General features: G+C 35.3%; 1 protein-coding gene across 1 annotated transcript; it reads right to left on the reverse strand.

Moving 5' to 3' along the window:
* Positions 1-1,734: 1,734 nt before the first annotated feature.
* On the reverse strand, positions 1,735-17,564 carry LOC141300606 (serine/threonine-protein kinase greatwall). Its single transcript, XM_073830893.1, has 12 exons — positions 17,171-17,564; positions 16,759-16,896; positions 15,464-15,603; positions 15,297-15,385; positions 15,101-15,207; positions 12,466-12,625; positions 12,206-12,375; positions 10,535-11,644; positions 10,296-10,437; positions 5,410-5,523; positions 4,280-4,381; positions 1,735-2,551 (listed from the first exon to the last, which is right to left on the reverse strand). Exons 1-12 carry the CDS (start codon positions 17,324-17,326, stop codon positions 2,394-2,396), a joined length of 2,586 nt encoding a protein of 861 aa, XP_073686994.1. The 5' UTR covers positions 17,327-17,564; the 3' UTR covers positions 1,735-2,393.
* Between the last annotated feature and the right edge of the window lie 6,751 nt (positions 17,565-24,315).

A 24,315-nucleotide genomic window follows, 5' to 3' on the forward strand; every position in this document is an offset into this window, starting at 1 on the left:
CAAAGATCTAAAAGCAGTTGAGCAGCAAACTTTGTGAAAACTATTTGTGTCATTCTCAAAACTTTTGGCCACAACTGTACTTTAAACATTACACCAGGGTCACTGGGAACTGTGAGAACAAAATATGTAAATGTGTTAAATTATTACCACACGTATGCGTCAGAAGTGCGAGACAAACTCAATTCTGAGAAATAATGTCAGAATTGCAAAATTATAAACTCACAATTCTGAGAAATTTCCAATTATGAGAAATAAAGTCAGAACTGTGTGACAAACTCGTAATTGCGAGCTATAAATTCAGAACTGAAAGACAAACTAAATACTTAGAAATAAACTTGTAAAAAAATAAACTCAATTCTGAGAAAAAAAGTCAGAACTGTGAGATAAACAATTCTGAGACATAAACTTGTGAAAAAAAAAAAAACAATTGGAGTCAGAAATGCGAGAAACTCAATTCTGAGAAATAAAATTGCGAGATATAAAAATTCGCAATTCTGAGGAAAAAATTTGTTTATTTTGCAATTTTATTTATCAGAATATAATTCTGACTTTATTTCTTAGAATTGAGTTCATTTCTCAGAATTGCAAGTTTATATCTCACAATTTGACTCTAACATGTAATTGCGAGTTAAGTCAGAATTGTAAAACTGAAAAACTCAATTTTGAGAAATGAAGTCAGTATTGCATGATATAAACTTGCAAGAGTTATAAAGTCAGAATTGCAAGAGTAAACTCAATTCAGTGAAATAAACAATTCTGAGAAATAAGGTCAGAATTGCGAGACATACAATGAGAAATAAAGTCAAAAATGCATGATATAAACTCACAATTCTGAGAAATGAACTCAATTCTGAGAAATAAAGTCAGAATTATATTCTGATAAATAAAATTGCAAAATATAAACAAATTTTTTTCCTCAGAATTGCGAATTTTTATATCTCGCAATTGACTTTTTTTCCTCAGAATTGCAAGTTTATATCTCACAATTCTAACTATATAGCATGCAATTGTGAGCTAAGTCAGAATTGCAAGAGCAAACTCACAATTCTGTGAAATAAACAATTCTGAGAAATAAAGTCAGAATTGTGAGATATAAACTCACTATTCTGAGAAATGAACTAAATACCGAGAAATAAACTCACAATTGAGATATTAAATCAGAATCGCATGATATAAACTCAGAATTGCTAGTTATAAAGTCAGAATTGCGAGACAAACTCAATTCTGATAAATAAAATTGCAAAACAAACTAAATTTTTCCTCAGAATTGCAAGACTAAATTTGGAGAAATTCACTATTCTGAGAAATAAAGTCAGAATTACATGATATAAACTCTCTATTCTGAGAAATTAAGTCAGAACTGAAAATATAAACTAATTTTTCTCGGAATTGCGAATTTACTTTTTTCAGAATTCTGATAACATAGTCTCTACTTTATAACTCGCAATTGTCATTTTTTTTCAGCAATAACCTTTTTTTTTATTATTCAATATTTCATCCAAAATATCTTAATTTGTGTTCTGAAGATGAACGAAGGCCTTACGGGTTTAGAACGACATGAGGGTGAGTAATTAGACAGAATTTTCATTTTTGGGTGACTCCATGTGAATTCGTCCAGAAATAATGCTCATTTACTAATACAACAATTGTATTTTATTTTATTTAACTTGAAACATTTTAAAAATCAGCAAGAGTTATAATCCAAATTTTTCAAGGTTTTGTGTATGTATTAACTGATTACAGATTGACAAAAAAGAGAAAATTCAAGCAGCAGCCATGTTTAGAATCACACTTGCTATAGACTAGTTAAAACATTTAGCATGTTAAAATTACAGTCCGACAAGCCAAGTTTTCAAGAAAACATGTTAAAAACAGCAACGTTTTCAATCTAAATGTGCACCAATGAGTTGGTACAAACAGTAGTGTTTCATAATATATTACTTTTTTCCCCAAAGCAAACATAACGGAAGAGTTTACGCCACAAGTCTTGCGACATGTATGTGCATAGGGGTCAAAATCCCACCTCACTGTAGGGCTGCACGATAAATCGAATGCGATTATGAGGCGCGTTTAGTCAATGAAGCCGGTGCTTTGATTAGTGGTAAATCTCCATCAGGTGAGTTCAGCTGGAGCGGCAATTAATACACAGAGCCGTAAATCACTACGAATCAAAGTACCGGCTTCATTGACTAAGCGCGCCTCACAATCTCATGGGATTGATCGTGCAGCCCTACCTCACTGCATTTCAGAATACTTTCCAACACATCATTCTACATATTTTCAAGACCATACAAAACATGAATAAAGACAATAATAGAAGACAAACAAGATCTGTATTCATTAAAGTTTCCACAATACAGCTGTACCTGAACACAGTGTCCACTGCGCTACAGTTACAGACTGAAGCCTGATACAGTGAGATGCTGGGCCGTGTTTCTCGCCTCAAAGTACGAGGTGTCTGTCTCATCATCAGGCTGAGGGATGAAGGGCATAGTCTGATGGTGAAGGTTTTCCCAGTCCACACCTTCAAAGAAAGGATGATCCTTGAGCTCTACAAAAAGATACCAGAAAACATTAGTATTGACAAGTTTAAGGTTTTTGGTTATTACAGTTTTTCTCAATTGCTTAAACACATTTCTTGAAATTATGCCTCTTATTTGTGAAACTCTAAACACAAATCCACAACTTCTAACTCAATTCCCCAAACTTCCTAAATTGATGTCAAAATGAAGCTCTCCACTCAAAATAATTCAATCTTGCTGAAAAACCAAACTTTGCTCTCAGACATGACACACAAATCCTCAAAAACACACACACTACAACACAGTTTTCCACACTGATGAGATCAATTCAAAACAATACTACGAAAACAATACAAATAAAAATCTTTTCACATGATGAACACAACAAATCTATGCCTTTGCAATTGTTTTATTCCTTAATTTAATGTACTGTAGAGTACAGTACAAAACAGCAAACAACAACAAAAATAATTATTCTGCTCAGCATCCAGTCTTTGGTCTGGGACAGGCCAAAGAACCTCTTCAGCATCACTAAATTAGCCCTGGCCAGGCAGCAGGGGTAATATCCTATTGCATGCCTGTTCCAACCCTGGTACTCATCAACTAAAATATTTGAGACTGCTTGTCTTCTTGCCCTTGACCTTCCTCTGTCTCTTCCATGTTGTCATCGTCATAATCCTTCTTCTTCTCCTCTTCCTCTGTCACCTCCTACTCTTCCTCTTCAAAATTACACATTACTGTATGTGGAATATTGATTGAAAAAACTGGACAGGATTCACAGTTACACTTGTACTAGTGGTCAGACAAAAAAAATAAAAATAAAATAAAAACACATTACAATGTCATTGTGAAACAGAAATGAAAAAGAAATATGGGCACAAAGGTGAAAATAAATTAGAAAATTAGAAAGTCCACTGTCAGAATTTGTAACTCCTGCATTGTCCTCTGTCTATATATGCATTCTAATTGAAGGTTCATGAGCTGTACCTTTGATCTATTTCAGAGAACTGCTTTATCATTGGTTGATCTATATTATCTTCATTAGTGAAAGTCAATATTCACTTGAATAATGGCAATTTTACAAAAAATCTAATAGAAATGTGTAGAATATATGATTGACAGTTTATGACAACTAGATCAAAAATTTTGCATTTAGGTGATGACTTATACGATGAGCTAATGACTTGATGTTTTGAGGGGTAAGACTATTACACAGAGAAATACAGTATATAATACATTTTGAGCAACAGGACAAAAGACTAGATGATGTGGATGTTGAACAAGTAGTTGTGACAATTTCATTTCTGATCTGAGAAATGCACCAAAGTGACTGAGAAAAACTGTAAGCTGACTTTGGCTCTTTTATCTCCACCGAAGCTTCTGATTGGTGTGTGCTAAATTTTGACTCCTAGTGTTTCCACTTGGGTAATTGTGTGCTAATTGAGCTCAAACTTCGCAGACTTGAGTGAACAATACTGAATGCTTGTGCTTTCTAAATGACCACATGGTGTAAGCACTGAGAAATGTAGGGATTTGTGTGTAGAGTTTTGCAGTAACAGTTCACCAAATATAACTCATGTGTCAAAGCAGGGAATAGTGTTTATAGTTTAGGGAAATGGGTGTGCTTTTTCAAAAATGGCGTTATAGTTTTGAAATTTTAGTTCAAAAGACTGGTTATAGTGTTTTAGCAATTGAGAAAAACTGTAACACATTTATAATGTGTGTGTGTGTGTGTGTGTGTGTGTGTGTGTATTCACCTTTTAAGCCAGCTCGTTTGGTTGTATCCATAGTGAGAAGAATCTCTATGGCATTTCTTGCGTCCTGGGTTACCTCCTCATCTCCATCTGGCCATGGTATATCTGAACACATCATTCATGAAGCATGTAGATCTGACACAACGCAATTGTCTCATTGTGCAAAGGACGAACAAACTAAGAAATCCATTAACATTTCTTAATTAAATTAATTATATTTTTTTGTGGAACACAAATTCACATGGTGGAACCATCCTGAGATCAGAATGAGGAGAAAATAAAATGTTTAGATAAAGGATTTGTTCACTTCCAGAACAAAAATGTACAGATAATGTACTCACCCCCTTGTCATCCAAGATGTTCATGTTTTTCTTTCTTCAGTCGTAAAGAAATTATGGTTTTTGAGGAAAACATTTCAGGATTTCTCTCCTTGTAATGGACTTCTATGGTGCCCCCAAACTTGAACTTCCAAAATGCCGCTTCAGAAAGCTCTAAACGATCCCAGCCGAGGAATAAGGGTCTTATCTAGCGAAACGATCAGTTATTTTCTAAAGAAGTTCTATTCATATACTTTTAACCTTAAACGCTCATCTTGTCTAGCTCTGTGTTAACTGTTTTTTCCCCCAGTCACATTACATTGCTGTTTTACCTTTTTTTGTAAAGGGTGTTTGAACTTTTTTTGCATGTTCACTTTGTATATTTCGTATTTTGTAAATTTTGTATTTTTGAAGCTGGAGGAGCAAATGTGGTGGGAGTTTTTAGACGTACCCTAACTGAGCGTAGACGAGATGAACGTTTGAGGTTAAAAGGTATATAAATTGTTATTAAAAATAAATAAATAAATAACCAATCGTTTCGCTAAATATGACCCTTCTTCCTCGGCTGGGATCGTTTAGAGCCCTTTGAAGCTGCATTTAAACTGCATTTTGGAAGTTCAAACTTGGGGGCACCATAGAAGTCCATTACATGGAGAGAAATTCTGAAATGTTTTTCTCAAAGTTCTTTACGACTAAAGAAAGAAAAACAAACATCTTGGATGACAGGGGGGTGTAAAACATGATTTTAATTACTAAATAAAATTTAAAATTTTTTCAATTTTCAAAAAAAATGTACGAAACAATTGGCCCTCTTACCTCTGTTGAGAATGTTCTGGAACACTAACTGAGGGGTCTCATCATTGAACGGCGGGACTCCTGTGAGGAACTCAAACAGACAAACACCTAACGCCCACCAATCCACCATGAAATCTGTTGGAGAGCCAAAAAAAAACAAAAAAAAAACACTTAGACTCAGTGTTCTGTTTCTACAAACATGAAACTTGGCACAAAAGAATGTTAGAATGTGACCACTATTATAAAGCAGTGACAGCAGCGGTCGTAAGTTGATTTTGAGGGGAAAAGGAAACAGCACAACACACAAAACCAGCATGACTGAATCAGGTATCATGATTTAAAAAAAAAAAAAAAAAGAAATTACATTACAAAACTGAACAATCAGTCATCAGATCATCAATAATGTTCACAGGAGTCTAAAATAAAGATGCTTAAATGGATAGTTTACCCAAAAGTGAAATTGTCAGTAATTACTTATTCTCAAGGACACAAATTAAGATATTTTTGATGAGCTTTCTGACCCGGCATTAAAATTTTAATTGCTGAATAGAGTTATTGTTTTCTTGGCCCACTAAAAGTATTCTCGTAGCTTCGTAACATTACGGTTGAACCACTGATGACTATTTTATGTCCTTACTACCTTTCTGGGCATTGAATGTGGTAGTGGCATTGCTGCCTATGCAGGGTCAGAAAGCTCTCGGATTTCATCTAAATATTTTCATTTGTTTTCCCGAAGATGAAAGAAGGTCTTATGGGTTTAGAATGTCATGAAGGTGAGTAATTGAAGACAGAATTTTACAATTTTGGGTGAACTAACCCTTTAAAGTATCTCACAAAAGTAAGTACATCCTCACATTTCAGCAACCATTTTAGTATATCTTCAATACTAGAGACAATACTATATAAATTAAACTTCGATATATTATAGAGTAGTCAATGTACAGCTTGTATAGCAGTATAGATTTTCTGACCTCTGAAATTTACTCAACATACAGCCATTATTGTCAAAATAGCTGCCAACAAAAGTGAGTACACCCTAAGTGATAACATCAGTATGTTGTTTAACCATGCAAAGCTACATGTCCTATCCATCATGTTTTTATTTTTGTCTGCTTGACAGGACCATAAAAAGTTGTGAATCTTGTATTAGAGCAGTTAAAATTAGGTGCTTTAAGGACAATTCTCTCATACTGACCACTGGATGTTCAACATGGCATCTCATGGCAAAGAACTCTCTGAAGATTTGAGAATTAGAATGGTTGTTCTTCACAAAGATGGCCAAGGCTATTAGAGGTTCAGTAACACCCTGAAACCGAGTTACACTACAGTGGTCAGGGTCATACAGAGGTTTTCCAAGATGGGTTCCGTTCGGAACAGGCCTCGCAAGGGTCGATCAACAAAGTTGAGAACTCGTTCTCTGTGTCAGATGCAGAATTTGGCTTTAAAAAACAGATGCATGAGTGCTGCCAGCATTTCTTTAAAGGTTGCAGAAGTAGAAGGTCAGCTTGTCAGTGCTCAGACCATACGCTGCAGACTGCAACAAGTCTGTTTACATGGGCCCAGAAGGAAGCCTCATCTGAAGCTGACTCACAAGAAAGCCTGCAAACAGTTTGCTGAAGACAACCTGTCCAAGAGCATAAATTACTGGAACCATGTCCTGTGGTCTGATGAGACTATAAGATAAACTTGTTTGGCTCAGATGGTGTCCAGCAAGTGTGGTGATGCCCTGGTGAGGAGTAACAAGAAAACTGTCTTGCCTACCGTCAAGCATGGTGGTGGTAGCATCATGGTCTGGGGTTGCATAAGTGCTGCTGGGAAGCTGCAGTTCATTGAGGGAAACATGGATTCCATTATGTACTGTTCATTCTGAAGCAGAACATGATGCCTTCCCTTCAGAAACTAGGCCGAAAGGCAGTTTTCCAACATGATAACGATCCCAAACACACCGCCAAAATGAAAACTGCCGGGCTGAGGAAGCTGAAGATGAAGGTGATGGGGTGGCCAAGTTTGTCTCCAGACCTGAACCCTATTAAGCACCTGCGAGGCATCCTCAAACGTAAGGTGGAGAAGCACCATGTGTCTAACGTCCAGCGGCTCTGGTCAATTCCATGCCCAGGATTATTAACAATGGTGCTAACACAATATATTGACACTTTGGACAAGTTCACTTAGGGTGTACTTACTTTTGTTGCCAGCTATTTTGACAATAATGGCTGTATGTTGAGTAATTTTCTAGGGACAAAAAATCTATACTGCTATACAAGCTGCACGTGACTACTCTAAAATATATCTAAGTTTCATTTCTATAGTATTATCCCTTGAGAAGATATACTAAAAAGGCTGCTGAAATGTGAGGGGTGTACTCACTTTTGTGACATACTGCATATACCTTCAACGTTGATTAAAAAAAAATGTTCTTGTGCCTGTAGTGGCACAAAACAACTGCAAAAATAACTAGTTAAAGAAAACGATTACAAAACACCAATGCTAGGATGTGCTGGGTGGTTACCAGGGTGTTGTTATGCAGTTGTTAGGGTGTTCTGGGTGGTTAAAAAGACAATCAAGAAAGTACACCTCCAAGTCTCTAGATTTAGCTCAGTCCCCATCTTAAATGGAAGTTTATAGGATTTTTTTCACTAGTTTTATTGTATGTTAATTGTCTGTTTGATTAGAAAAGTAATAGCACACCTATTCTCAACAAGCTGCACTACTTAAAGTACCTTAGGCCCACAGGACAAACATGAACTTGTTTTAAATTGCTAACCAGAAAGAATACTTGCTTTTACATGAACACTTGTAATTGTACAGATGAGCACGTAACCTTTTAAACATACTACATACTACATACTCTCAACAGAGAAATAGTGCCAAACTAGAATTTGACACACTGCAAAATGTAGTATACTTTAAAAGGGTAAGCGTTCGTCTTTGTATATGTTAAGTGTTTGTGTCAAACATAATGCAAAATGTTCCCAAACACTCCCACAGCCTTCCAGTCTACCATCAGGTAGTCCTGTATCAAACTCCACCAATTTACCATCAATTTAGTCAGAAGCTGACATCACCACAAAGTTAATGTTAAGCCACTGATGACTTTTACTTGAATCTATAAAGTGGGATAACAAAATACATTTCACAGAATTTCATTAGAATGGCCCAGAATTCCCAAGAACCATCATAACATCCCAGCAGAAATCAGACAGCATTACTGAAGCATTAAGGGTGATGAAGGGTGCCGCCAATCACAAAAGCTGCAACCCACAATGGAATTAGTCAGCCATGTCCTTAACTAAAGGCCCCGATATACAAAAACTGAAGAACTAGCGTGGCAATTTCTAACAAAATCAGACCAGAACAGTTTGTTTGGCATTTGTTTTAAGAGTTCAAAGCATCTTGCTTTCTGTAAAAGGTGGTTCTGACTGCTAAACACAAACTAGCCTTGGCCAATGGCCATTTTGTAATAGGTAGGTTGCCCTATGTGATTTTACCTTCTTTGAAGTGTAATTCTAATTGAAAGCAAGACTAACAATATTGAATGTTAAATACTGTAGAGCTGCTTCCTTTAAATCAATATATTGTATGAAGTTCTATATAAATACAGTTAAAGTCAAAAGTTTACATACACCATGAAGAATCTTCAAAATGTTAATTTTACCAAAATAAGAGGGGTCATACAAAATGCATGTTTTTTTTAGTACCGACCTGAATAAGACATTTCACATATATTCCACAAGAGAAAATAATAGTTGAATTTAAAATTGGTAAATTAACATTTTGCAGATTCTGCAAGGTGTATGTAAACTTCTGACTGTAAATGTGACATGACTGGACTGGAGTGCTAAATTGCATCACTACGATCAGATGCTTCTTAACTGCTGTTTTCTCACCACTATCATTTTTGTTGTGTGTTTATTTCGATATCGAGGTTGGCGTCAGGATATTCAGTAACAGTATACTACCGCTTAGCTATTTCAAACTTCTTTTTGCCCCTAAGCGAAGAACAATGTGAGCATATCGGGGCCTTAATGCGGTAAAGCTGCCACACATGCACCAGCATCTCCATTGCTTGAAATCTAACTGAATACGTTTTAGCATACTTACCACAGCGTACAGACCCTGAAACTAAAACATAATATCTGTTAATAAAAGCAAAGGGCAAAATTTGGACCCATTTTATAGTAGGTATCTTTAACTATATACTTGTTTAAAAAAAATTCTATAATACTAATGTTAGACTAATTAATATTATCAATTTTTATTCAATTTTTAGACTGATTAATATTGTCAATTTTTAAAGCAAGATAATTGCTCTGATAACTGTCCACTTTGCTAATGTGAGAATTTTTAAATAAAAACTGTACATCACAAATGCATTCCACATGTCACCCTGGACCACAAAACCAGCCATAAGGCTAATTTTACTAAATAAGCTTTCCATTGATGTATGGTTTGTTAGGATAAGACAATATTAGGCCGTGATACAACAATTTGAAAAACTTGTATCTGAGGGTGCAAAAACAATCTAAATATTGAGAAAATCACCTTTAAAGTTGTCCAAATGAAATTCTTAGCAATGCATATTACTAATTAAAAAATAAGTTTTGATATATTTACGGTAGGAAATTTACTAAATAATAAGAAGAAATTGATCATTTTGACCCATACAATGTATTGTTGGCTATTGCAACAAAAATAGTGCTACTTGTGACTAGTTTTGTGGTCCAGGGTCACATGTTGTGTTGTATAATTATATTGAGTTCCATGTGCATTATACCCTGCTCTCTCAGCCATACATTAGCAAAACCTGTAAAGGTTGATATTAGGTAATCATTACCTAATATTTGAGGCACATACCTAGAAGTAAAGGTTAATATACATTTCTACATACTGATCACTCAATCTCTTACCATGAGGTTTGCCTAATAAAAGTTCCGGTGCCAAATAATCAGGAGTTCCCAGGATAGGAGCCCCTTCTACACGTTCTGGACCTCTACGAACGCTTTTTGGTGTCCTATAGGGAGTGTGAGACACAACCATCTGCTGTGGAGTCTAGGAAAGAAAAACAAAACATTTCCTTTCATTTCCAATCCCAATTTAAAATCTCCAGATTCGTCTAAGTTCCAAAGGATTTCAAGAGGCTCCTCACCTGGTAAACCGAGCTGCTCAGACTGGGCCTTTTCTTCTGAACTGGAGTCACTGCAGACTGGGCATTGTGGAAGGAGGCTGAGGCAGACATCTCCATAGCATCCAAAGAAGCCATGCTCAGATGGGACGTACAAGAACGGTTTATAGAGCTGCAGTAGCTCCTAAATGCAACTACGTTCCTGGGTTTGAGGAAGCCAGGTGACTTGACCATACTGTCAGAAAAACCATGAGGATGGTCAAGAAAAGACTGCTCAGATTTGCACCTATTCTGCTTTGCACTGCTATGCTTTGGTGTAGCCAGTGCAGGCTGGGCCACCGGTGTGACTATGGAAATCTCGTTTTCATCCAGCTCCTCAAAAGAGGACGACAAAGGCTCTTGTTTTAAGTCCGTTGATTTTTGTGGTGTGTTAGCAACAACTGACATCTCATGGGCAGAGCAGTCCGAATCTAAACTAAGGCTTCTTCTGATATTTCTGTCATCAACGGGTGAGGTAGGGGAGTTCGAGTTGGCCTCTGCTTTAAGCAAAGCCACCTCCTCACCTTGATCTTCAATATCACAGAAGAGATTTTTAGCCACAGCTATGGGACTAGATTGCTTTGGGCCCAACTGTTGACATATCGGTGCACTTTTAACATCCTCAAGCCCTACAATTGAGAAAATTCCTGTCAAGCCTGTGTGGGCCCTTGAGTTGTCCTCAGGAATGTGGAAAGATCTCTTGTACACTGCGTCGTTTTTCTTGCAATGGATCTCAGCCTGTTCTGGGCTTGTTTCTACTTCTTCAAAAGCTCTCTTTACTGAGGATTTGGACTCTGTTGGCTGCTCTGGTTTCATTAGACCATTCCCAACTGACTGATGGGGATCAGCCTTACCCACTGGAGTAGCACAGAGGTCAGGCGCACTGAATTGAAGCCTCTTTGCAGAAATATCTGGTTTAACATTTCTGCTATTGTCCACTTGGTTATTGAGCGGAGTCAAAACAGTGTTGTGATCTTGAGCTCGTGCGGGATACATCTTCCTCCTTTCCACAGGTGTCAAGGGAATGTTTCTTGACATTCTATTGGCCACTTCTCTTCTGTTTAACTGAGGAAGGTTCTCGCCATCTCGTAAATTCTAGAATTGCATGACATTGTCAAGTTAGTTTCTTTTATTACATAAAGTAACATTCAAAAAAATATTTTTTTTTTGATATGGACAACAAAACCAGTCATAAGGGTACATTTTTTGAAATTGATATTCATACATCATCTGACATCAAGCTGTTCATTGATATATGATTTGTTAGGATAGGACAATATTTGCCGATACCACTGTTTGAAAATCTGGAATCTGCGGGTGCAAAAAATCTAAGTACTGAGAAAATTGCCTTCTAATTTGTCCAAATGAAGTTCTTAGCAATACATACTACTAATCAAAAATCAAGTCATGTAACATTTATGGTAGTAAGTTTACAAAATATCTTCATGGAACACGATCTTCACTTAATATCCTAACGATTTTTGGCTTAAAAGAAAAATCGATCATTTTGACACATACAATGTATTTTTGACTATTTATACAAACACACTTGTGCTACTTAACACTGGTTTTTAGTATTTCCCTGAATTTATGTAGACAAAATAATATTGCTTAATGCTCTGTATGAACCGTTCCTTTCGAAAAACAGTACAAAACCTGATCATCTTCCCACATGGGGCTGACACAGTCTTCAGAATCAGTAGTGGATGGTAACAGGCATGAGTGGGCACTCCCAACACTCAGTGTCTCAAATCTCTTCCTTGATTTCATCAGCCTTGGCGTCAAACTCCTAGCCAGCAGGCCAGGACTGAACACACTGTTATATCCTAGAAAATATCACATGTTAGGCTTGACATTTTCTACTAGAGCAATGGACTTTAGACGTTAGACTTTTGATGCATTATTCTGATACGTACCTAAAGCTCGAGCTGTGCATACTGGTGAATTCAGGTGATCAGCCCTTCTCTTCAGCAGAGGTGAACAAAGAGAACTATTCCTCTGCTTGATTTTTCCACAAGACATAGGGCTGCCCAACACTGTGCTGCTGTGACGCTTGCTCTCTGTCACTGGGGTATTCTGCCAATTCAAGTCAAAATATGACATTATACAAGCAGACATGTTTCAAACATGTTGTACATTTAATGATATAGCAGGGCTAAGTTAATGGACTTTACCTCTCTACATCTTATATGTGTTGATCAGGTTTGTGTATCTTTTGTTGCATCTTTTTGTTTGTTTTTATATCTTTTAGATTAGATTTGGTTTTGGGTTTTTTTGTGATATACTAATCATTTTTGTAATAGACTCAAGACATATTTTGAAAACTTACTATTATAGTAAGGTAGTAATTTAAGTGTCACTTCGGTAACCATTCTAATATGCTGATTTCGTACTCAAGAACAGTGTTGTTTTTGACAACCATCTTAGATTTAGTCTTAGTCTTTTGGACTAAAATGCTTCTTCGTTTTAGTCAAATTTTAGTCACTTCTATATGAGATAGTTTTAGTCCAATTTTAGTCGACGAAAAGTCAAAAAGGTTTTAGTCTAGTTTTAGTCAAAAAAAGGGAAAAAAGTAGTCTTTTAACAAATTAATGTAGGTCAGTAAGTATTTTGCTGTCGGGTAGTGTCACTTATAAGTTCTGAAAATAGCAGATCTATAGTTCAACACAATGTGAGCTTCCGGATCGACTATTTTCACCAATAATTACAATAATGAAGGAATGTTTTAGAACATAAAAGACAAAAAAGGATGGAATGCTAAAACGGCTTGCCATACTAGTAAAGCAAAGAGTATTTAATGCTTAAACGGCTTGCCATAGCGTCAGATACTTTTTAAGTTTTAATTGGCATGCACAATAAGCGGAAATGTCATGCATTTTAAACATCTGACGGACCACCCACTAACATTTTCATCTATTCTCGTCTCGTCAACGAAAACTCACACACGTCTCGTCATGTTTTAGTCATCAACGAGCCATTTTTATCTCGTCATCGTCTCGTTATCGTCATGAAAAAAAGTGGCGTCAACGAAATTATTTCGTCATCGTTGACGAAAACAACACTGCTCAAGAAAAGTTTCAAAATTTGAAAACAGTTGTGCTGCTTTTTTGTTGAAACAAAGATATGTTTTTCAGATACTTTTGAAAAAGTTCAAAAGTACAGCATTTATTTGAAACAGAGTCTTTGTAACATTGCAAATGTCTTTACTGTCTCTTTTGATTAGTTTAATGCACTGACGCCAAACTTCTGAACGACAGTTTAGTTTTCTAGATACTAAGCTTAAGTATTAGCTAGCTGAAGTAATGTAAGCTAGCTGACATGGGGTTTTGGTCCAAACTGCAAGATTGACTTTGAACAGTCTTGAAAGCTTCAGTTAGAATAAGTTAAAAATTATACACAAAGGCATTAAAGGAAAAATGTACAGATAATTTACTCACCTCCTTGTCGTCCAAGATGTTCATGTCTTAGATAATTTACTCACCTCCTTGTCGTCCAAGATGTTCATGTCTTTCTTTCTTCAGTCGTAAAGAAAGTATGTTTTTTGAGGAAAACATTTCAGGATTTCTCTCCATATAATGGACTTCTATGGTGCCCATGAGTTTGAACTTGCAAAATGCAGTTTAATGCAGCTTCAAAGAGCTCTAAAGGATCTCAGCCAAGGAAAAAGGGTCTTATCTAGCGAAACGATCGGTTATCTTCTAAAACAAATTATAATTTATATACTTTTCAACCTCAAATGCTTGTCTTGTCTAGCTCTGAGTGAACTCGGTGTATTCCGGTTCAAGGCAGATAGGGTAGGTTGAAAACTTACCATCTTTGCATGTTCTACCATCTTTTAGAACATGCAAAGTAGATCAAATTGCCACAAAATGTAAAACAGCGATGTAGGACGATTTTGAAGTCAAAGAAAATGAGATGGGAGTTTTTCGACCTACCCTAACTGTCTTGAACCGGAATACACAGTTCACACAGAGCTAGACAAGAGAAGCATTTGAGGTTAAAAAGTACAGAAATTGTAATTTTTTTTTAGAAAATGACAGATTGTTTGCTAGATAAGACCCATCTTCCTCGGCTGGGATCGTTTAGAGGCCTTTGAAGCTGCATTTTGGAAATTTGAACTCGGGGGCACCACTGAAGTCCACTATATGGAGAGAAATCCTGAAATGTTTTCCTCAAAAAACATACTTTCTTTACGACTGAAGAAAGAAAGACATGAACATCTTGGATGACAAGGGGTGAGTAAATTATCTGTAAATTTTTGTTCTGAGAGTGAACTTCTCCTTTAAATGTGTCATACTGTATGCCACAGTTTATCCCAAAAAGTGTTTAGCTTTGAGTTACATATCGCACTTTTATTTTTATTTTTATAGATACAAATTTGCTACTAAAACAGGTTTAAATAATCAATCAGCTAATTATTAATCACAATCAACGCTGGATTTACTAGGTGGAAATGCTAAAAAAGATGAACAACGGATTCTTCAGGGGGACAGCAGGGGAAAAACCCTATCGTTGAGCTATGTAATAAACAAATTATGCAAATCTACTCACAAGACCAAGTGAGCTTATCAGCGACAGAACTTGACCAGGTGTTCTGAAATAATCTTTCTTAGGTTGCACCAAAGAAGGTGTGGTTAAAATATCCATCATGTTTAGTTCTGGATGGCGGGAAAAGAACAAGTTGTTAATATCACAGTAAAAAGAAAGTATTTTAGCTTTCTGACAGACAGACAGATAGACAACATACCCCTGTCAAGTTTAACCTTTGACAGCCCAAAGTCGGTGAGCTTAATATGACCCTCATTTGAGATGAGCATGTTGTCCGGTTTTAAGTCCCTGAATCAAATGACAAAAAAGACGTCAGTTTGATAAACAAATGAATACAAATTACTCATAATTCTCCTGTGAATATACCTGTGAATAATGCTGTGTCTGTGAAGGTAATCCAAAGCTAGAGCGACCTCTGAGATGTATTTCAGAGACATGTCCTCATCAAAGTACCCATAAATATGAAGAAGTGATTTTACATCTCCACCAATCAGATACTCCATCACCTATTAAAACAACATGCATGCAACATTGTAATTTTCACCCAGAAATGAACATTTGCTGACAAATTACATCTAAGATGTAGATTTAGGCTTGCTACGATAGACTGTGATGACGGTGATACTGGTGTGAAGCCGCAACACCAGTTTTGTCACTTGCCCATCGTTGTTTTCATTTTTTATAATAATAGAAATCATTTAGTTCAGTTAACAGACAATTAGAAACTGAACGTGGCTGCTTAATGCAGTGTGTTGAACGACAGTTGCATTAGATTTAATTTCTCATGTGTGGAGAGTCGAACTGACTGACAAGAAGAGATAGTGGATGATTTAGTTTCGAAACAAATGCAAAAGTGCCTGCTTGGCAATATTTACGATTTTGAAGACATTAAAGGAGTAGTTCACTTTCAGAACAAAAATGCACAGATAATGTACTCACCCCCTTGTCATCAAAGATGTTCATGTCTTTCTTTTTTCAGTCGTAAGGAAATTATGTTGTTTTTGGAGGAAAACATTTCAGGATTTCGCTCCATATAATGGACTTCTATGGTGCCCCCGAGTTTGAACTTCCAAAATGCAGCTTCAAATGGCTCTAAACGATCACAGCCGAGAAAAGCCGAACGTTTTGCTAGATAAGACCCCTTTATCTTGGCTGGGATCATTTAGAGCCCTTTTAAGCTGCATTTAAACTGCATTTTGAAAGTTTAAACACGGGGGCACCATAGAAGTCCATTATATGGAGAGAAATCCTTAAATGTTTTCGTCAAAAAACATAATTTCCTTACGACTGAAGAAAGAAAGTCATGAACATCTTGGAGGACAAGGGAGTGAGTACATTATCTGTACATTTTTGTTTTGGAAGTGAACTACTCCTGATGGAACTGATGGACTGGAGTCGTGACGTTTACTTGTGGATTGTGATATTTCTCAGCTGTTTCTTATTCTGAAGGCACCAATTCACTGCAGAGTATCCACTGGTGAGCAAATGATAGATTTCTCCAAATCAAACTCATCTATACCTACACAGCCTGAAGGCGAGTACATTTTCTGCAAATTTTCATTTTTGGGTGAACCATTCCTTCCATTCCAAATATCTTCCACCCCAGGTCTCTTTGAAATGTGAACTGTACAGGTTTTCACTAGATTCACCCTTGCACATACCAGGTAGACTTTAGTTGCTGTTTGAAGAGAGTAAAACAGGTGCACAATAAAAGGACTTTTACTGAGAGCGAGAGCATCTCTCTCAGCTCTCATCTGATCTGTCATGTTCTTATCCACCATGTCTGCTTTCTTCACCACCTGACAGAAAAAAAACATCATTTTTTTTACTGATTTCAATTTCAGTTGGTTAAACAGTTAAGAAAAGCTAAAACAATAAAGTTAGTTAGTAAACATTTTATTTACCTATTCAAAGCACATTTAGGATAGTTACATTTTCCTTTTGATAAATAATACACAATCGAATATAATAATAAATAACTATTATTTAATCATAATTATTTTAAATATCCTTATATTTTTATGCCATATAAATGTTATGATATATACCAAATAGAACTAAATATCTCTATACCTTGATTGCATAGAGTTTGGCGTTGCATTTCTTCCTAGCGAGGTAAACCTTTCCAAAGGCTCCTCGACTGATAGGTTTGACCAGAGCAAAGTCCTCGATGGTGGGAGCTTTCACTGCGCTGTTTGAGCCTTCAGATGACATTCCGTGAGCTTCCATCTCTGCTGTGTCTTCAAAAAGTAATTGAATCCAACTAATTCACTAGATTAGATAACTAGTTAATCGGTCGTCTCACCGTGCAGCCAGATGATCCGCATTCACAGAAATACAAAAACGATTTATGGTGATTATTGTGTTGAAAATCAAACACATATCACCACAATTTTTTATACGCTACATGTATTTGGTTTGTAGTAGTTTAAACGAGACAGTCCAGCGTTCAGTCCACGGCTTCCATTCTCACTGTTGACAGGCGCGACTCGTTTGTTTTGAAATTTGAAATGTGCGACATAAATTTGGGTCCTATGACGCATTCGTTTAGTCGCCCCGAACGTCTGAAAAAATAAATAAATAGTCACCTGGAAAAAATAATGTTTATGTTTATTAAGGCTTGTATAAGAGCTACTATTTACTGCATACATTATATATTTTAATTTTATTTATACACTAGTAAATTACTTTTACATTTATGCAAAACGAATCAGGCAAAGACGTTGCCTACTTTGCAGGTCTTAAAGGGAGGGAAGAGGAGGCGGCGCTCCAGTGTTGCCAACTTAGCAATTTTGTTGCTAGATTTAGCAACTTTTCATACTACCCTAGCAACTTTTTTTTCAAAAAGCACCTAGCAACAAATTTAGCAATTTTTAACATTCATTTGGCTACTTTTAGCAATTTTTAAAAAGTGACTCAAATTAAAAGAGCAGTGGCTGCAGGCTTTACTCAGTAGAGTGTGGGGGTGGGGCTACATAAGGTCTAAATAGCCAGGCACAGCTGCAGCAGCAAAATTTGTTGGCTGAGTGCAACAGCAGTAGCACACATTTCACATTTTTAAGTGAATTAATTAAGAGTAACCACAGTTAAAATTTAGTTAGCTTTAGTAGCTGCTCATTAATTTTTAACTGAACATGTCTCAATCGAAATTGTACAGCCAGAAATACAGAAAAGAGTGGGAGTCTGTACCTGAATTTAAAGGATGGCTGAGATGGCCAGTCAATTTGAGAAAACATTAATTATTTTGTATACTACATAAAGATGCAGTTTTGAGTTTTTGTTAATAAGAACCTATTTATTGTGCATCTGGATGTAATGTTTTAATATAATATAATACACAGCGCCTCATAGAGTAGAGACATGACAGGCTTACGCTTGTCAGATACTACGTGATGACGTCACTGATATGCAAATTGGTGTGTGACGTCATCTGGCAACATTTAGCTACTTTTCGGGCAGGCTTTAGCTACTTTTCATTGGAAATAGTTGGCAACACTGCGGCGCTCTCTGCTGGCCAGCAACGCTTGCGCTCGTTATTCCTCCAGGCGCTCCATGGCGGTTTATTTTTACATTTATTCATTTAGCGCACGTTTTTATCCAAAGACTTACAAATGAGGACTACAACAAGGGATTCGTTATAAAGAGGCAAACAAACACAAGAAGAGCTTATAATACAAAGTTTCAGACATTGTTTAGAACTATGGTTTAGAAAGCTCAGAAAAGTACCAAGCAACGCATCACGTGCTGGAATATTAATTTACAACTTATGAGCTGGTTGCTATATCAAATAGTAGGTTTTTAAAATCTTAGATAGATATGGCTATGGAAGAAATACGCTAGAAACAAAAACAACTGTGATGCAATGCAATGACGTCATTATATTTTCAATCAACGGTGGAATATTTTATACAATTTTTAAAAGTTTGTGAGCTTTACAACGTATTAACCCGATTGTACTCTTATTCTGAATTTTATATTGTACCCAGTATATATTATATTATTTTGTATATTGTAGTTAATTTTCTTTTTTCGTATGCATAATTGTATGCTCAATATCTCCGTATGAACTAAAGTGCGTGTATAATTTTAATATTTTTTAAAAAAATGGTGAATAGTGGAATATTTCAAACGTACACTTTAAATTTCTTAGATTTTATAAACCTCACAACACATATTGCTAAATTGTTTTGCAAAATTATTTGTAAAGTTTGAATGAAGTCTGTAGGCTACATGAACAAATAAATAAAGAAATAAATACATCCGATTTTCTTCATTATTTATTTAAATAATTAAAATTATTTGATTATTATTGCGTTACATACAATGTTATTATTTTAATATAATTTATTTTATCTTTGTCTATTATTTATTCATTCATTTGATGCATGGAATATGAAAAAATACTCATATTAGAGTGTGACATGTTTATTGTGTGTCATAACGATATTTCAAATAAATTAATGAATAAGTTTTTTTGATGAAGTTTTATTCATTACTCATTTTTACATAATTATTGTCTGTTTCATTCAAGGCTATAATACATCTGATTCGTGAAAAAAATATTTAAAAATAGAGATTATTACAATTTAACATTAATTAAGTGATATTAAGTTTAATTAATTTAGTCAAATGACGTTTTATTGAATTTAATTAAATGTCTAAATAAATAAATCCAAAATTTTATTTATTATACATTTGAATTAATTATATTTAAGATGCTGGTTTAATTTTACTTCGGATGTACAGACTCTAACTAGCTAACTAAATAAATAAATAAATTAAAAAAAATAGATTTTTATTTATTATATATTTAAATAATTCCTGCTGTTACACCCAAGCCAGTATGTTATGGCATAAAGATGCTGATTAAATTTTATTTCAGATGTACAGACTGCAAATAAATGAAAAAATAAATCCAAAATTGTATTTAGTAAATAATTAAATAATTTCTGACTGTTACACCCAAGATGTTACAGCATAAAGACGTTGATTTAATTTTATTTCAGATGTTCAGACTGCAAACAAATAAATACACCAACTAACTAACTAACTAATAAAAAATAAATCCTCATTTTAATTTATTATACAATTAAATTATTCCTGACATCCAGGCCAGTATGTTATGGCATAAAGACGCTGATTTAATTTTACTTCAGATGTACAGACTGCAAAAAAAAAAAAAAAAAAAAATTATTTATTATATATTTAAATTATTCTTGACTGTTACATTTAAGCCAATTATGTTATGGCATAAACATGCTGATTTTCTTTTCTTTCAGATTTACAGACTGCAAATAAATAAATAATTTTATTTATTATATATTTAAATAATTTCTGACTGTTACATCCAAGCCAATTATGTTATGGCATAAACATGCTGATTTTCTTTTCTTTCAGATTTACAGACTGCAAATAAATAAATAATTTTATTTATTATATATTTAAATAATTCCTGACATCCAAACTAGTATGTTATGGCATAAAGACGCTGATTTAATTTGACTTCAGATGTACAGACTTCAAATAAATAAATCATATTTTTTTATTTATTATATATTTCAATAATTCTTGACTGTTACATCTAAGCCAGTATGCAATGGTATAAACAGGCTGATTTAATGTTACTTATGGCATAATTTATTTTTATTTCAGATGTACAGACTGCAAGTGAGTAAATAAATAAATGCAGTTCTTTTTTATTATATATTTAAACAATTTCTGACTGTATTGTATTTTATGGCATAACGACCCTGATTTAAGTTTACATTAGATGTACAGACTGCAAACCTAGAGTAAGACAAAGACCACAATGTGCAACAGTATGTAAATAAAAGTAATAAATTACGTAATTAGAATATATTTTACTATTAAAGCCACGAGGTGGCGCTGTTATCGTTAATGCCGACTCTCTCTCTCTCTCAGCTGATAACATCGATTATTTGACAACTACATTAGTGGATATATCTTGTAAAGTGTGTAATAAATTGAACTCCTGCGTATGTACTTGAAAAGTAAAAAAATAAAAACTTTATTTTTTAAATTATGTTTTATTATTGTATTTTGTTAACAGTTGTTTTATTCAGAGTAGGGGCAAATGAATCCCCTCTCTTCCTCTCTCTCTCTCTCTCTCTCTCTCTCTCTCTCTCTCTCTCTCTCTCTCTCTCTCCCTGTATGTCTTTGATCACAGGTTTGGAAAAAGGCAGCTGTCGTGCTGCTCCCTCCTACAGTGCAGAACAAACGCTATATTCATCTGCCCCTGAAACTCCCCCGAGCAACTTCAGGACAGACGGAGCACAATAATATCATTAATGCAGCTGGACACAGACACGCACACCGTCTGATCTGATCCACTGTCAGTTCTTACAATGTGGAAGATCTGCGGTGTCTTGATCGCCTGGGCTCTCCTGCTCATTCTGCATGTGCGAGCTCAGACTCCAAGCAGGTAAGTTTCTTCAGTCATGATGTACAGCGAAAGCTCATGTATGATCACAGCGAGCGGCGCAGCGAATCTCACAAACCAATCAGCGTCATGATGCAATTCATCTGAAAGTTTTAGAATCCATGTAAGAAAAATGAATGCGGCATCGATGCAGATTTTGCTTTCTCTTGCCTAGACAGACCTTCACGTGTGGTGGGAATATCACAGGAGAGTCGGGTGTTATCGGTAGTCAGGGTTATCCGGGCGTCTATCCGCCGAATACCAAATGTGTGTGGAGAATTACAGTAAGTATGAAGAGACTCAAACTGATTTATTATGCATTCAGCTTGAATAAATGCCGACTGTTTTGGCTCTAATAGATAAAACTATATTTACATTGGTAAGGGATAATGTAAAGTTACATTTGATTCTGTGAAAATTAAATCCTACAGCAAAAATAAAACATGATATGTTGTTGCCATGTACAGTTAAATAGATTCTAAAAAGAAATCAGTATGGCAGAATTAACCAATCATCATGCAAACGTAGTGACATCATCGCTGTAGGTTCGACTTCCAATATGCAGAGTTTTTCTACAAAACAATAAATACAAAATCAGCATACTGCATATGAATGTATATGTTTTTTCCATCCACAATCCATCCAGTGTTGCAATTTTGCTACTTTTACACTCTAGCTGTGGGTTGTTTTTAGTCCACTTAGGGTTATTGATGGAGAGAACCTCCCATGGAGGGGAAAACCACAGAGAAACCGTGATTGGGCTACACAGTAAAAAGATTTAACTAGTTTCAACTTAAAAACTTAAGTTCAGCAGCTGCCTTAAAGGTGCACTGTGTAATATTTAAGATGATCTCTAGACAGAGTTGCAATCTAATATACATAACTATGTTTTCAGGGGTGTATAAAGACCTTACTTAATGAACCATTATGTTTTTATTACCTTAGAATTATCAGTTTATAGCTACACACACCGCGGGTCACATGGAAGTCGCCGTTATGTTTCTACAGTAGCCCTAAACGGACAAACTGCTCTACAGATCGCGTTTCATCACTGTTGTTCTTGCGGAAAAAACACTGACACAATGATGAACAAGTAACAGTAATATTCACAATAACATCGTTTTATTGAATAGTTAAGTAAATATAATTCCTTAATTTACGTTTTAAAATAAATCTCATTATTCGTTGCTGTAAAACGTGACATATTAATCTTCTGTGGGCTACCGTAGTTCTGTAAAGGGAGGGGTGAGCGGTGGACTCACAACCTCACCGCTAGATGCCGCAAAAATCTACACACTGCATCTTTAAAATTTTAAGTTAAATCAACTTAAAACTTTAAGTTATTTCAACTCACATCAACAAAATCAGTTAAAATGACTTGTACTTTTAAGTTGATTTAACTTATGAGTTAAAATTACTTGTAGTTTTATGTTGATTTAACTTAAAATGTTAAGGAAACTGCTGAACTTACCATTTTAAGTTGAAACTAGTGAAAACTTTTAACAGTGTAGTTTTAATTACCAAGACTTGGCAACCCTGAGTCCATCTATAGTACACTTTAGGTACTAGTATGTACATTTCAGCTCCTAATATGCCCCCTTAGGGGTAAATAAGGTACAGAGCTGTACTTCTTGAAAATGTACTGCTTCAGTGACAGCTTTTATACATTTTTTTTCTTAAAGTGATATATGTCCAGGATAGTATTCATACACATCTGCAATAATAAATAACATACTTTATCAATAGAGCTTCTGTGAAAATTAAATACTGCAGCAAAAATGAAACATGATATGTTGTTGCCATTGTAAAGTTAAATAGCTTCTAAAAAGAAATCAGTATGGTAAAATTAACCAATCATCAGGCAAAACGTAGTAACATCATCGCTGTAGGTTCGACTTCGAATATGCATAATTTTTCTACAAAACAAAATCAGTACCTCATTTGAATGTATATGTTTTTCCATCCACAATCCATCCAGTGTTGCAATTTTGCTACTTTTACACTGTGGGTTGTTTTTAGTCCGCTTCGGGTTATTGATGGAGTGGACCTCCCATGGAGGGAAAACCACAGAAAAAAATGTAATTGGGCTAGTTTTAATTAGCAAGACTTGGCAACCCTGAGTTCATCTATAGTACACTTCAGGTACTAGTTTGTACCTTCCGGCTCTCTTATAATAAGGTACAGAGCTGTACTTCTTGAAAATGTACAGCTTCAGTGACAGCTTTTATACCTTTTTCTAAAAGTGATATATGTCCAGGAATGTATCCATACACACCTGCATTTATAAATAACAAACTTTATTTACAGAACTTCTTCTTTGAGTACCGTGTATGCTGTGAAAGTTTGTCTGAGTTTTACTAAGTAAAAACCTTGTGTTCTAGACATAATCTTTAACAAGTCTGTGAGTTTTTTGAGTTTGAATGTGTCTATGTTAAGGGTTTTAAGGTGAAATAAGTAAAGTAAAATGTATTAGGAATTTAAAAACTGCTCTGAGTTGCATGTACTGTAATGATGATGCAATAGAAAGTCGTGGCAAGAATCAGTGTGTGTGTGTGTGTGTGTGTGTGTGTGTGTGTGTGTGGCTTGGCTGCTGGCCGCATTACATCCTTGTGGCAACTCCAGACTCATTCGAACATGTTATTGCATTGGCATCATTGCATATAAGAGACTCAGAGACTCAGTTGTTGACCTGTCTGACTAAGAGAGTTTTTCCACTTTATTTTAAGAATCTTAATTATGCTGTTTAATGTTTTCCATGTCGCTGCAGAAAAATATACTG

The sequence above is a fragment of the Garra rufa genome, chromosome 24 (genome assembly GCF_049309525.1).
Source record: "Garra rufa chromosome 24, GarRuf1.0, whole genome shotgun sequence".
NCBI lineage: Eukaryota > Metazoa > Chordata > Actinopteri > Cypriniformes > Cyprinidae > Garra > Garra rufa.